Genomic DNA, 15,592 nt, shown 5'->3' with positions numbered 1-15,592 from the left:
GGAATAATACGGCTAGACTACTACTGAATGGTTAAACCTTTGGAAGCAACTTAAGGGTTGTGTGCCCCTCTCTTCCCCTTCTGCAGCATGAATCTTTCTTGTCATGCCTATTCCCCCTAGGCCAGAGGTCTCCAACCTTGGCAACTTTATGACTTGTGGACTTCAACCCACAGAATTCCTGGCCTAGACAACAGCATTCACTACCAGAAGTTCTACCAAGAAATGAATCAGAAAGCTATCATGTTAAATTTCCTGTCATGTGGTTGTAACCATCAGTACAAATACAGTCTTTCAAAATGAAATGCTAATTCTAAAAAGAATTACTGTTTCTCTAATCTTGTCCTTCCCATACCAGGGTGATTCAACAGGGGGAAAAAACATAACTCTTCCCTGGTACAAGCTGAGAGGAGGAGAACCTCTGGTCTAGAGGTTAAAGCTATGGCCTTACAGGCAGACTCCCCAGGTTCAAATCCCAGTAAGAGTATGGCTAGCTGATGAGAGCAAAATAGCTTGAAATAGATCTATACTATTCTCCCTTCCTTTTCATTATCAGCAAAAATATGTTACACACACACATACACTTATTTATTTATTTTCAGAGACCTTTTGAGTAAGAATGTCCCTGATTAAGATGGGATAAGCCATTGCTGCACCCGTGATTGTGCTGTCACTTTTGCTTTTCCACTAGGTGACTTTGCTGTACTTCTGAAGGCGGGCATGACTGTGAAGCAGGCCATTGTTTACAACCTCCTCTCTGCAATGATGGCTTATGTGGGAATGCTAATTGGAACAGCTGTGGGACAATACGCGAATAATATTACTCTTTGGATCTTTGCCGTCACTGCTGGCATGTTCCTCTATGTGGCCCTTGTGGACATGGTAAGATCTGTGATATGTTACGTAGTGTTGTGTGCCTGTAGCCTTTGGCGGTAGGGCAGCGTTTGAAGCCTTGCGGGTTTCCCAGGCTGAGGAAGACTCCTTTGGAGCCTGCAGCTCTGCTAATCCCAGAAGACACAGGCCATAGAGGTGGTCGACAAGGAAGCAGTAGAAAGAGCCAGGACGAGACTATCTTGCCCACAATAGGACAGATCAGGGGTGACCTTGGATTCCTAGCACAGAAAAGCAAATATGATGAGTTGAATGGTGGGATGACTCTTATGATTAGAAGATGGCAGTTGAAAGCTACCATTTGTCCAAAGGGAACAGTAGTAATAACGAGGGAGATAGGAGGAGCTTAACCATATGCGAAGAGTAATAGCCTTATTTGCAATTAAACTTGGATAATGGTTATAGTTTGCTGACCAGAGTTCCTTTTGGCGGATGGGTGGCTGTTTAATTAATTAACACAGAGCATCTAAGGTTGAAATAAACGGAGAAACTAATGAAAACAATCCTGTGGTTGTAATACTAGAATCCTTGATTATGCAGGAAAGTGAACAAAGTTTGATTGGGCATACAGCTTGGGCTTCCAGAAATCAGATTTTAAGTCAGAGCAGTGATGCCCAGAGTTCTGTGGGAGGAGAAGTTCGTGGGAAAAGCAGCCTGACGCGGTGGAACTGTCCCAGGCCTCTTGTCAGTGCAGATCCATCATTTCAGAGCAGAAATTCCTTCTCAAGTTTCTGAATGGGGAATCCCTGATGAAAAAGCATTACTCAGACCTTTCCTTCGTTTCAGCTTCCAGAGATGCTTCATGGGGATGGAGACAACGAAGAGCACGGTTACTGTCCGGTGGGTCAGTTTGTCCTCCAGAACTTGGGGCTTCTCCTAGGTTTTGCCATCATGCTCGTGATTGCCCTTTATGAAGACAAAATAGTGTTGGACATTCAGTTTTGAAAATCTTCCAGTACTCAACTGTGATTGCAGTCATGCTACTGTAAGACTTTTTTCCCCCCAGTCTGCCCTGCAGTACTGTATGCGCATCAGTTCCCAGACAAAGCAGTGACACACACACACACTGATTTATCAGTAACCGTAGTATTTTGGTATCTGTTTAAACAGGCTCTGCTTCTTTCCAGCTCACGGAAAGGAAGAGACAAACAAAAGACGATTGATTGGTCCAGTGTTTTCTTCTTTTTTTTTAAAAAAAAAAAGGTTGTGTTGGAAGCAGAGCATGTAAACATGATGCACGAGATGCTGTTGCAAACATATCGTTTCTATTTGGCTCTGGCAATGTGCAGCAGAAATCACACACCCTGCTGACAAAGCCTTTTGTGTTGTACTTGAGCAAATGGTGAAAGGCACCCCTATCTATCCACAGAGCTCATGTGCCAAGCTAGGTCATTGCCCAGGCTCCTTGTCCCAGCCTGTAACACACAGAGGCTTGCAACTGAAATTAGTTGGTAGTGCACAACTAGAACCATTCTGGGAGGGGTTATCTTTTTTAAAAAAGGTTGAATTGTTTCTAGCATGTTATTATTGGATTGCATTTGCTCCCAGCCCTGTTGCCTACTCGGTCAGCTCTTTTGCACTGTGCTGAATGGTATGACCAAAGTAAAACCGGGTGTTTTTCTGGTTCGGCTACTGAATTGAACTTAATCTTGCCCATTTTCTCAGTCCTAGATTGAACTTTCCTCCCCCCCTTTCCTCACTCCTTGCCAATCAGCTGTTTAATACAGTGTTTCAAGCATGTGTTCTTGTCTGCAGCCACTATCATGCAGCTCTGCTGTTGCTGGCTCCTTTGCAAATTTTTGAGCCCCTTTGTTATTACAGTGGTCTTGTAATCTTTTGAAGCCCAGGGAAAAGCAGGTTGTGGATCTATGAATTGAAGCCTGTGTACCTTGGGGAGATATGTGGGGTTGGAAAGTATTAGCTATTTCATGCTAGCTTGTGGGAGATGGATTAGCAAAATGCCGGATAGCTAAATATTGTTTGTGGACTCCCTCCAATCCCCTCCAGCTGCAGTTGTGGAGCAGATAGCAGTGCTGATTTTGAGCAGTTTGTTCGTACTTTCTTCTCTGTTACTAATGGAGGGAGTCCTGCCTCAAGTTTCTTAGACAGCAGCCCTTTTTCATGTTTGTTTGACATGATTCTTGAGAACAGTTTTGAATGTATGAATTCAGTGCCATGCCATCTACATTTGGAACATCTGCAGCTGCTTGACATTGCAAATTTTCTCCCCAAGGCCTCCTTTCAGAAATTTGCTTTCATAGTTTTCAACTTTCTTTTATTCAGCTGGGCTTTCATCTCTGTCTTTGTTGGCCTTGGGTTTCTTCTGCAATGTAGAAGACCCAAGGTCCTCCTCCCCAGCAGGGGGACCTGTTGCCTCCTTGATGACTCCTCACATGGCTGAAGGGGTTCTTAGAAATCTATGCCAGTGAGGTGCGCTGGAGGGATTACATAGATCAGGCCTTCTATAATAGTGAAGGGGTTGTGCCAGTGTCATGGCATGTGCAGATTTGGGGAAAAGCCTTAACTCTGCAAATTAAGCCTTCTCTCCACCGTAGGGAGAATGTTGGTGCCAATTAACACCTAGAGACCGATTGTAAGAAATTGTGGGAGAAGCAGATGCTTCCAGTCCCAGGAAATAAGAACAGCACAGGTTAGTCCTAACCTAACCTGGGGAGTTAAATTTCTTCCTTTAAAAAAAAAAAAAGCATATGTAAGCTGAGCTGCAAAGATTGGCGGGTTTGGGTTTTAGTGGGTAGGGGGTATTTTGATTCCCATCAGAATTCCTAAAAGTTACAAAACCAGATATCCTTTCATTCCAATTTACTTTTTAATCATTCCACTGACTTTTCTCCAGACATTCCTGCATTTGCGCAAATGTTGTCTACTTTAAAGGTATGTCAGAATGATGGTGGCTTTTGTGGAAGGGGTTGAATACTAACAGACCGCAGGGTTTTGATTGACTAGTGGCTCCAGAACTGCTTCCTGCTTCCTTACCAACTGCATTACCCATCTGGATCTCAGAACAACTGTGAAGACTGTAGGGTTGGGGTCTTCTTTGGTCTCGCTCTCTTTGGTAGAGAGGGAGAGTAGCTCAACTCCAGCTAAAAATGCTTGGCTGCAAGCTAGAGGAGATGCTGCGGCGTTCCCCTTAGGTATCTATCAGTGGGACTTCCTTCTCCTAAGATTTGGGCCCTTGGATTCTTGATTTATTAGTGTCTGCCAGACGGCTGGAGGGAGATTTTTTTATTATTATTTTTATTTTTGACAAAAAAAAAGGTCAGGCATACAAGATTTTCAAAGTCTATTTTTGTAATTATGAATAAAGCTTTCTGTACTTCAGATAGTACTTTTTCCTTTTGCATTCTGCTGGCATGTTCTATAATGTACTGTCAATCTGGGGAAAATAATTAGACCCAAGTAATTTTTTTTTCTACAAAACACCAGCCCTGTGGTTGAACGTTAGGATGTTGGTGAGCCTTCGGGAGACGATCCTCCCTCATTCACTTGTGTGCCTGTTACACTTTGTGAAGAGCCGTAGAGCAGCCCTATCTTCCCCTATTTTCCTTGGGTGCTAAATTCCCCCAATTTTTTGAAATACAATTAAGTAATCACATTTGGGACAGTTGGGATTCCACTGCATTTCTACGTGGATTCATCATTCCCTTCCACTTGGAGTCCAGTCTCATTTAAATGTGTACTTGTTAGAGGGCATAAATGTTACTTGTATCTTTAAAATGCTGTCACTGTGTGACATCCCATATTGATCACACTGCATTGAATCAGCTGTGATATGATGATTGCTTAGAAAATGCTGTAGCATCCTAGGATGCAGTGTGACTTCTTTCCTTACGGTTGAAACAATGTGATTATGGTCCTGAAATATATTTGAGGTACAGCTTTTGGAAGGGGGTGGGTTGTTGTTTTGATTTGTTACAACAAAATCCATTTTTAAAATATATATAAATATAAATATATATATATATATAAAGCTGGAAATGATGAAATGCTGTTTTTTTTGTCCATTGTCAACAGTGTTGTGTTTATGTCTGTTCCTTATTCACAAGGAACATGAGAAAATAAAATTATTGAATAAACGATTATGTAGACTTGCTTTTTACCCAAGAACTTTTTATTATTATTTCATTCAACTTACTCTATTTTTTTTACAACTTAAAGATGCAAATAAAGTGTATTTAAAAATTTTGAAACATTTGAATTTCTTTAGAAAAACAAAAGGTACAAAAAAGATACTGAATGTGGCAGGCGGGGCCATTCACATCTCTTTTCCCCGGCGGCATGCCTCAGGTTAGGCATTGAGCTGGCATAACAGGGCCACCCCTCGTCCAATCCAGTGTTCTTGTGGCCTGTCTGAAGGCAGAATCATTGCAATCACAAAATTGGTAGAGTGACCCGTAGTGGACAAAGTTCCTCGTCTTTCACTTGTCTTGTACACCGGCGCCAAATAACTGGGCCTGTTGGGAATGTCTGACCTTCGGCAAGGCTTAAGCCACATCTGTACCAAGTAGAAGGAGACAATTAATATGGATTACAAGGTACTTCCCTTTATGTGGGTGAGGACGGATTAGCTTTCAGAATCTCTGAACCAAATCAAACCAACCAGCAGTGGCACAATCAAGTACAATTATAACACAGTTTAAAAAGTGGGGTATATAGTCACGTGGGATATTTGAGTTACTAACACACAGGTAATGTGCATGTTTGAATCCCCCTAGTGGACATATCAAGGCCATGTTTGCTTCAACCCAGGTCAGTCGATACAGGCAGTCCTCAATTTACAACAATTCATTTAGTGACCATTCAAAGGCACTGAAAAAAAGGGACTTATGACCATTTTTCACACTTCTGACCGATGCAGCATCTCCTTGACCATGTGATTTACACTGGATGCTTGACAACTGATTCACATTTATAACGGTTGCAGTGTCTTGAGGGTTATGTGACCCCCTTTAACAACCTTCTGACAAGCAAAGTCAATGGAGAAACCGGATTCACTTAATAAACCGTGTTACTAATTTAAGAACTGTAATTTTCTCACTTAGCAACATAAATTTTATGCTCAAGTGTGGTCAACTGAGGTATATTGAGGACTACCAGATTACTAGAAACAATAATTAGCAGGAAGATACTAACCACTGGCATATTATCATAAAGGATTTTGGGGTGAGATTCCCCTAATTTCTTCGTCTTTCTGTTCCAACGAGCTCCATCCAAGAATAATCCATGAACATAGACTCCTGTTTTTTTTTTAATTTGAAAAAGAAAATATGTTGATATAAAATGATTTCTGGAATTTTATAACAACTTTACATAGGAGTATGAGTTCTTGATCATTCCCATTAGAGAAACCCATACCTAGAAAATGGATTCTGTACAACTTGCAAAGACTAATCTCAGGCAATGATTAGTTCTGCATACAGAAATAAACAGATAGGAGATGGTATCAAACATGTGGCCATAATAAACAATTAGGCCACAGCCTACCTTCTTAGCCTTTGTGATAATCTCATGGAATTTACGATCACCAATTTTTCCATGATTTTGTAATTAAATTAAACTAGTGACAAAGGGTAGGGAGGGGCTATGATAACGCACACCTCTGCTTAGGATATGGACTTTCATATAGCCTCCGCCTAACTTCATAATGATTTTGAGAAGCTTAGATTCCATTTCCTCAATTCTCCACCCTGTGTGTCTTAAAAGATAAAGGGTAGAGTACAAAAGTGCTAATTAAAATAAAGCTCTCCCAATTATAGAACTGTCAATCTGATTGTAGATTCACCATCTTCGGGACCATTTTTGTATTCCTTGTCTTCCAGAACTTCATAATCAAATCCTAGGAGATCTATTGGGATGGTGTATTTCCGGGCAAAATTCTGTTGGGCGCCAGTTAAGAAGGCTTGTGTGAAGAAAAATCCAGAAAGCCAGAACATAGGGGGAGTGCCAGTTTCAAACCATGTCTGCAATGACAGGACAAGGAGGAAATTTATTTCAATATTAACAAATGAATTCACTGGGTTGTATCAAGAACTATTGATGGAATGCAGTCTATTCACTGGATTACCCCCGCCCCCAACACTTTTTACAAATGGGCAAGCCTTACGAAATGTGCCATGAGTGGCAAAAGAAAATCAGATTTTTCCAAGTTTTGTGAGGAGATTGCCCCATGTTTCTAAAAGGCTCTTTTAGGATGATGGTGGACCCCAAGGTGTGCTAGATCCTGGGTTCTGTCAACCCCAACTAACGTTGACCAGGGACTGTGACTACCAAATAATATTAGAAAGCCACATTTCCTACTTCAGTTCTAGATGGTAACACAAGAACACCCTAAGCAGCTAAAGATGACAAAAATGCCCTGTAATGTTCTATTTCCCCCCTCCAGAATGTTTTAAGAGAGTTATATTTCCTGTGCTCCTTTTTCTCAAAGTTGGCAAACCATGTTTCTTCTGCCTAGGACTTCAATCTAAAATCTTAGGTGAAGGTGCTTTTAATCAGTAGAGGAAATCTCACCAAATTGTTCCTAAAGCATCATATAGCAAGATGAGTCTCCAGCACTTAAAAAGTTTTATATACTTCGGCTTGAGGTGACTTCTGAAGTGCAGGCATTCGTTAATGGGAAAAGTCAGCATACTGTGCTCAGCGACACAACTTGAATAGACAACCACTGTACTTAGGTTATAGAACATACACCCCAATTCTCAAATCGTTGTAAACAGCATGCAGCCAAGAATCTGAATGAGTGCTTTGAATATTAATTACACCTACTTCATGCGATGTGCGTCTATAAGAGTATTTAAAGCCATACTCATATACAGAGAAATAGTGCGGCTTTTCCTATTAAACCTGCTAGGATGATGAACTGCAGTTATACATACTGTATCTAAAGCACACCCAGATTAAAAAAGGTTTCAATTCCTAGAATCAACATTTTAAGTGAAACGCTCACCTGTAGGAACTTCAGTCTGGCAAGAAAATCATTTACATAACTGCCAAGAGGTTTGAGGCTTGGATAAGACTTACTCATCCACATGCCTGGAATTTTTCCTTTCAAAATACTATTTACTACTTCTTCCAGATCTGCAGACATCACCACTAAACCCTGTTTGAGATACAGGAGGGGGGGGGGAAAGACATATAAGTGGATTTGTCCCTCTCCATAGCATAGGTTTACCAAATATTGCCTCTAAAGAGTAGCTGAGCTTAGTAATTTAGTCTATGCAGAGGTCACTCAAAATCTGTCATGTATAAGCTTATACTCTTGAGTTAAGCTGGTACGTGATTGCAGCGCACACAGTGAGCCACAGGCCTTGTTAGGATTGATAAATTCTTCATATTTCTGTTACACAGTTTAGTTGTGGAATGACAGCTATACAATGAGCAAAAGTTCTGATGAGACAGGTGCAACAACTTTAAAAAATTAAGTAATGTATTTCATCCTCTACCACTGCTTGACCTACACAATATATGTTGCCCAGTCATTAGTCAGGCAGCATACAGGTTTAATCAAGTGATATTTACTGTCAATACTTGTATTAGGTAAGTTCTATCACACACAACATGAAAATATGAATTTGTTAGTTGGTCCTTCCCATACAATGCCCAGGTAATCTTTATGGCAGCCATGTAAGGTCTGTATTTGTTAATATATTGGATTGTGTAATCTACTTGTGTCTCCAATTATACGTGATTAATAAAATATTCTGTTCTGTTCCATTCCAAAAGGGAAAAAGGCTTAAAGTGGAGAGTATATGTTAAGTTTTTAGCAGAGGAAAAAGTTGGAAAAAGAATTTACTAGCTCATTACTCAGTTTGGATCACTGGCATTTGAACAACGCTTTGGGGGACAATCCTTCCAGCTGCATAGTAGGCCACTAGCTTAGGTTGCGGTCTTCAAAGTGTATTTCCATGGCTTTTCATCCTATACTCATCTTGACTGCTAGATTTCTAGAACAGTAGTGATGCATAATGCTGAGCATGTTATTATATTTAAGAACTGCACCTTCCAAGCAATGGTGAAGGCCAGAGTTCAGGGATTATTTCAACCGTTCAAACTAAAAGAACTATTGGGCAAATCCCGAAAGACTCCAGTGAAACTAATGGGAGCTGACAGCTACTCTTTTCAGCCTATTCACACTAAATACGATTTCTCGTCAGCTTATCTTACCTTGATTGCTTTCTGAATATTGATGCAGGAGTCTCGTATAGTTTGCAATAATTTGTTAAATCGGCCCATCTCTTGGACCAGCACAGTGTTCATGCTCTGGGTGTAGGTCGTTGGGTATCTCCTCATTGCTATTTCAATGTTAAAGTCAGAGGGAAGTTTACTTTGGATGTCACTCGCCACCTCGCGAACAATTTCATCAGATGACTTGGCACCAGCACCTGTTGCACGAGACTGTTTACAAAACAGAGAGAAAGAGTGGTGAAATGCTGCAAAGCCTACCAGATATTTCAGCTCATCGGGAAGACCTTTTACCGGGAACATAAACTTGGACAGAAAGTGGCCTGTTGATGTCATTTAATTTAGGTGCAAAAATTGTTTCTTGCATTAGAAAGTCTGGGCTTGGAGACATTTTATGTTTTTTTAAAAATATGCTGACCATTTTGGACAACAGAAAATGTAATGTAGCTGGCTAGTATTATAAAGTAATATATTTCAAGGGCAAAAAGAGTAGATTGCCCTTCTGATTATCCTCAAGAAGGCAATCCACTTGAAACAGCTTTTGTATTAAGAGTACTGTACTATTGAAATCAGCAGAAATAATAATAATAATAATAATAATAATAATAATAATAATAATAATAATAATAATAATAATTTATTAGATTTGTATGCCGCCCCTCTCCGAAGACGGGGGGCTCACAACAACAATAAAACAATATTACAATGAAACAAATCTAATATTAAAAACATCTAAAACCCCATCATTTAAAACCATGCAGCACACGCATACCAAATATAAAATATAAACCCTGGGGGAGGTGTCTCAGTTTCCCCCATGCCTGGCAATACAGGTAGGTCTTAAGTAATTTGGGAAACACAAGGAGGGTGGGAGCAGTTCTGATCTCTGGGGGGAGTTGATTCCAGAGGGCCGGGTCCGCCACAGAGAAAACTCTTCCCCTGGGGCCCACCAAATGACATTGTTTAGTCAACAGGACCCGGAGAAGGCCAACTCTCTGGGACCTTATCGGCCGCTGGCATTTGTGCGGTAGAAGGCGATTCCGGAGGTATTCTGGTCCGATGCCATGTAGGGCTTTATAGGTCATAACCAACACTTTGAATTGTGACCGGAAACTGATTGGCAGCCAGTGAAAGCCACGGAGTGTTGGTGAAACGTGGGCGAATCTGGGAAGCCCCACGATAGCGCTGGTGGCCGCATTCTGCACGATCTGAAGTTTCCGAACACTTTTCAAAGGTTAATCTGCTCCCAGCCCATTGCTTCCAATCTGATCAATTATGAAGTAGCCAGCTGAATGATACTACTAAGTACTGGACCATAGGTGGGTTCCTCCCGGATCACCCCAGTTCTATAGAACCGGTAGCAAACCACTGATGATGTCGCAGATCTGGTTCTGTCGATGCCAGTCTGGACATCGCCTATTTCTTTAAAAAAATCTGGTTTTTTTCCTACTGCGCATGTGCAGAAACTGAGTTTATGGCACTGCACATGCGCCATCCTGTTTTTGAGTCTGATTTTTTGAGAATTTTCAGCATTGTGCATGTGTGCGTGGCCATGCGGTGCGGGAGGAAGCAAACCGGCGGCAAGGTAGGTTAGAACTCACCCCTGGTATGGACCATAAGATAGTGAGGCCTTTGGGATGCACATATATTTCTTTTCCCCACTATGATCCGTAGGTAAGCAATCTGGAGAGTTTTAAGAATATTCAAATCTACATTTGCCACATACATTTCTAATTGCATTAGGATCCAAGTCTTTTCTCACATATAGTCAAGATCAGATGCGTCAAACACGTGGCCCAAGGGCCCATCCCAGAGAAAGCAAGGAATTGACCCCTGCTATCCACAGGACTCGTCCATGGCCATCCAGTCAGCAGTGATAACCAGGCCACCCTGACCCCCACAAAGGCAAACAAACTCCTGATGCGGCCTACGACCGGATCGAGTTTGACACCCCTGATCTAGATAATGGATCTATGTGGCAGGATGGCTCCACTCAGTATTTAAGAAAAGTAAAAGAGTCCAGTTTGAACTTCAAAAGTAAACTTTACTAAATCAAAAGTGAATGCATCGGAAGCAAAGCAAAGTCTGCGGAAAAAGGTGTGATAGCTGCCCATATCAAAGTAACCCCAATTGCCCCCCTTGGGAAGACAACCAATCCCCATTGTCCATCTTCCTCATGTTCTGTCGGGCTCTCTGGTAGAATCCTCCCAAAAATTCACAGGTACAAATTTCAGACACACACACGTTTGAAAATTCAAAACAATGTTCTTTATAATGAAAATTCACTTAAACTAAGCCCTCTTTTGTTATAGCAAAGAGCACTCGTCTCCAAACAAACTGATAATTTATACAAGTCCCTTATCAGTCCTGTGATACTTAGCTTGCAGCTGTGAGGCAATTCAAAGTCCTTCTTTCACAAAGTGAAACACACTTTGCTCTGGTTTAGGTTCAAGGCAGGGAAAAATCAGCACACAAAAAGTCAAAGTCAGGAAAGCAGTCATGAAACATAAGGATCAGATAATCCTCCACAATGGCCAAACCCACAGGCTGCTATTTATAGCAGCCTCACTAATTACCACAGCCCCACCCAACCACAGGTGGCCTCATTTTCTTTGATAATAATCTCTCAGTTGTTGTTGCCTATGCATCACTCTCCGCATGCGTGGCTGTATCATTAACTCTTGTTCTGAATCCAAGGAGGAGCTAGGTAATTGATCTCCTTCTGAGCTGTCTGCCACACTCTCCTCCTCCCTGTCACTCATGTCTTCTTGGTCAGAGGAGCCTTCATCATCAGATTCCATCGGGGGCAAAACAGGCCTGCAGCATGTGGATGTCTGCCCCCTTGGGGCAGGAGCTGGGCCAGAGCTAACCACAACACCTCAGGTGAACGCATCTTCACCGTCACATCATGCTTTTGGAATGCACACCACTAATGTACCCCTAATCACCTCTTCTCAGGAGAAACAAAACTCCCCTGGCCTTCACCAGAAGAAATAAAACTTACTAGGTCCAACCCCAACACCTACCACCCCTCCGCCCCCATTTCTTATGACAGCTGAAGCACAGTTGAAGGATGAAACACAGCGAGGCTGACACTGTTCTTGCTTCATAATCAAGCACCTGTGCAATGTCAAAACTTTCAACCATTAGATATCCTGCGTGGAAGGACCCTGCATGGCTTGAAGATCTATGTGTGCCTCTCAAGTCCCTGTTGTTGTGACTTAGTTCTCAGTTTGCCCACATTTCCCTGTGGAATGGAAATATTTTCATCCTTGGGGAAAATGAAATTGTATGGTAGATCTCCTGAGCCTTGTAATGATACGTTCAAGAAATAGAAGTAAAAATAGGAAAGCATTAGAGGCTTGCAGGCCAGGATGACTTCCTAAAGTACTGCAGACATCTTTATACGTATCCATTACTGCTGGTGGAATTCCCAGAAGAAAGCCGACACTATATTTTGGAATTTATTGGAGATACTTAAAAGCTTTACAGTACTCAGGCAATTCAGCATTACTTTTGAACTGTCCACAGTTTATCTTTCTGCATGCAATTTGGAAACTGCTGTTGTAAAAATCTAATTGTAGTATTTCACGGTCTAATATGCCACACAATTCCCAAAGATTACAGGCCCACCACACAGAAGAAAAAGCTGATGTTCTGCATTTCAAACACTATCCCCCAAAGTGAATAAAAGCATTAATGGTATTGGTGGTAGATAGGTTCTAATTAGTTTTTGAACTAAAAATGGACACACCTGTGTGAGAAGGATGTTATCAAACAGCAGCTGCGTTTCAGCCTGATCCTTAGTGATATCGGCATTGGAGTTCATCCCAAAGATCTCTGGGGCAGGATTCAGAGGAAGAGTCTTAGTGTATTCAATGTAACTGTGATGCTGAAAATGATTAAGAAGGGTGATTTATTAGTAAATTGATCCTGAATTTCATGGAGCTATAGGTTTGCCTAAAACCAGTAAGTTGTAATTAAGGAGACAACTAGAAATCACCAGATGTAAATTGTAGTCCCATTTTAAAGCATGAAAGCCCACTGGGTGACTTGAACCTACCTCCCCCCCCTCTCCCTCCCTCCCTCCCTCTCCCCAATTCACCTCGCAGAATTGTTGTACGGAAACTAGAGGAATAAGGAATATTAGGGATGTTGACTGCCTTTATTAAAAAATAAGGTGGCATAAAATATTTTTTTTTAAATCAAATCAAATGAATGGATTTGCAGCCTGATTTCATTGACCATAAATGTGTTACCATGAAAGGAGATTACATATTCACTGAAGACTTGACGCCTCATAAAAACCTGATAATATTGAAGGTTTTTTGAAAAGGTAAAGGAATCCCTGTGAATTTTACTCTGCTAGTCACATAGAAGCAGTGCTCATCTCCGTTTCAAGACCATTGAGCAAGTGCTTTCTTAAAGACATTTCCACTGTCATGTGACCAGCATAACGTAACAAACATTTACCTTCCCACCAATGTGGTACCTATCTATCCTACTTGCTTTTGCATACTTTCAAACTGCTAGGTTGGCAGGAACTGGGGCAAGGACCGGAGCTCAACTCATTGCATGGCCCTCAGGTCTTGAACCTGTGCTTCCACGTGACGGGGGGGACGGACAGCCCAGGTTCTTAATAGGACACGCCCGACATTTTAACAGCTGAGCCACTGCACTGTCCCCCATCTATAAGTGAGTGAAGCTTTTATCTCAGGCCAATGTGTCTCTTAATGCAAGTTTGATGCCTTATCTAGACGAAGATACATTACATACATAGACCCCTTTGGTATACAGTCATGAACCAGGTCGCAAAAGGCAAATAGAACAGTGAAGAGGAAGTGTGACATGCACACAGCATTCCTCCTGCAATGCTATGCTTTCCTGAAGCTGAATGAATGATGGGAGATTCTAGAATTTATTGTCAATTTAATATATAGGTCAACCTGAATGGCTTTAAAAAGGGATTAGATCAATTTGTGGAGCAGCCTCTCATGATTTGGAGTTCTGATGGCTATATATTCTTTCCACTGGAGATAATTTAGTTTTTAATACTAGAGAGACCAGAGCAGGCACAGGAAGAAACTCTTTTTATAGCTCTTTTTTTTTTCTTTTTACAGTTGCCTCTTTGCCCGAACCGCCACTGCTTTTCTAGTCAGAGGGAATTTGAGAACCTGTGATGGATGGGAGTTAGATCTTCTCTCTGAAGTGACACACAACATTCTCCTGCTCAATATCACTTGACATCTTATGAAGCCCAGTGGGAATTTTGAATCTTGGACATATTGAAGAGTGCAGAGATATTACAGAGGTTTTTAAAGTACAGGTTGATGGCTACACCATAGCCATCTCGTTTGACCCCAGAGAATGACCAAAAAAAATTATTATTATTTTTTGCAGCCATTTGTAGATGCTGGTCTTTTAGCATCAGCCTCTTGCCTGGATTCCCTTCCATTCAATGGGATTTGGTCAGAAAAACTTCCTGTGGTATGTTCGGGTGCTTACTTCTCCTTCTGGAGGAGCATAGTAAATGCCACTGGTATCAAATGTATAGTTGGGATCGGTCACAATAACTGGATTATAGAACTTGTTTAGTATGCTGCGCAATGTACGCCGATCCCAGTCATCGGTAACTCTGCCTCCATAATTACATTCACCCGTCATGTAGCGGATAGCATCAAATGGCAAGTCCTGGGAAGAAAACAAAAAACCAAAGGTCTCTATGACATACCCATCCACTCACTGTGTTTTCAAATCAAATCTTTATTATAGTCAAGTCAAGACAAGCATAAGAAGAGTGGGGCAGAGCCCATTAAAAACCAGAGAGAATATATCAGGGTCTAAATATTATTATTATTATTATTATTATTATTATTATTATTATTATTATTATTATCAACATTATAAACAGATATTTATTTTATTTATTTATTTTGTTCAATTTTTATGCCACCCTTCTCCTTAGACTCAGGGCAGCTTACAACATATTAGCAATAGCACTTTTTAATAGAGCCAGCATATTGCCCCCACAATCCGGGTCCTCATTTTACCCACCTCGGAAGGATGGAAGGCTGAGTCAACCTTGAGCCGGTGGTGAGATTTGAACCACTGACCTACAGATCTACAGCCAGCTTCAGTGGCCTGCAGTACAGCACTCTACCTGCTACACCACTCTGGCTCTGTTATATTGATATACATTTACACACACACACATATACACACATATACACACATATGTATACAAATACACATATAGTCTCCCTTAATTTTCAAATTCAGCAAAAAAACACGTGACAAATACACATTCAGCAAAAAAACACGTGACAAATACACGTGTATATATGTATCTAAAGCAGAGGTCTTCAACATTGGCAACTTTAAGACTTGTGGACTTCAACTCCCAGAATTCTCCAGCCAGCTATACTGGCTGGAGAATTCTGGGAGTTGAAGTCTACAAGTCTTAAAGTTGCCAAGTTTGGGGCCCTTTGAGCTAAAGGAATCTAAA

General features: G+C 41.2%; 2 protein-coding genes across 3 annotated transcripts in view; one reads left to right on the top strand and one right to left on the bottom strand.

The window, feature by feature from the left end:
* Positions 1 to 2,045, top strand: part of SLC39A10 (solute carrier family 39 member 10) — a 42,694-nt gene extending 40,649 nt beyond the window's left edge. For both annotated transcript variants that reach the window (XM_070732133.1, XM_070732132.1), the window contains exons 9-10: positions 689 to 879; positions 1,675 to 2,045. In XM_070732133.1, the coding sequence (XP_070588234.1) occupies positions 689 to 879; positions 1,675 to 1,833 (350 nt within the window). In that variant the 3' untranslated portion in view covers positions 1,834 to 2,045. The remainder of the gene's footprint in view (positions 1 to 688; positions 880 to 1,674) is intronic.
* A 2,954-nt stretch (positions 2,046 to 4,999) lies between these two features.
* The window catches only part of DNAH7 (dynein axonemal heavy chain 7), a 173,140-nt gene continuing 162,547 nt past the window's right edge, over positions 5,000 to 15,592 (bottom strand). Inside the window, exons 58-64 of the mRNA XM_070732131.1 lie at positions 14,593 to 14,778; positions 12,842 to 12,979; positions 9,070 to 9,300; positions 7,853 to 8,005; positions 6,689 to 6,866; positions 6,040 to 6,143; positions 5,000 to 5,401 (exon numbers count right to left, since the gene is read on the bottom strand). Coding sequence (XP_070588232.1) covers positions 5,195 to 5,401; positions 6,040 to 6,143; positions 6,689 to 6,866; positions 7,853 to 8,005; positions 9,070 to 9,300; positions 12,842 to 12,979; positions 14,593 to 14,778 — 1,197 coding nt within the window. The 3' untranslated portion in view covers positions 5,000 to 5,194. The remainder of the gene's footprint in view (positions 5,402 to 6,039; positions 6,144 to 6,688; positions 6,867 to 7,852; positions 8,006 to 9,069; positions 9,301 to 12,841; positions 12,980 to 14,592; positions 14,779 to 15,592) is intronic.

The sequence above is a fragment of the Erythrolamprus reginae genome, chromosome 1, assembly GCF_031021105.1.
Source record: "Erythrolamprus reginae isolate rEryReg1 chromosome 1, rEryReg1.hap1, whole genome shotgun sequence".
Classification (NCBI taxonomy): domain Eukaryota; kingdom Metazoa; phylum Chordata; class Lepidosauria; order Squamata; family Dipsadidae; genus Erythrolamprus; species Erythrolamprus reginae.
The sequence above is the reverse complement of the archived record's forward strand: the minus strand, read 5'-3'. Positions and strand labels throughout refer to the sequence as shown.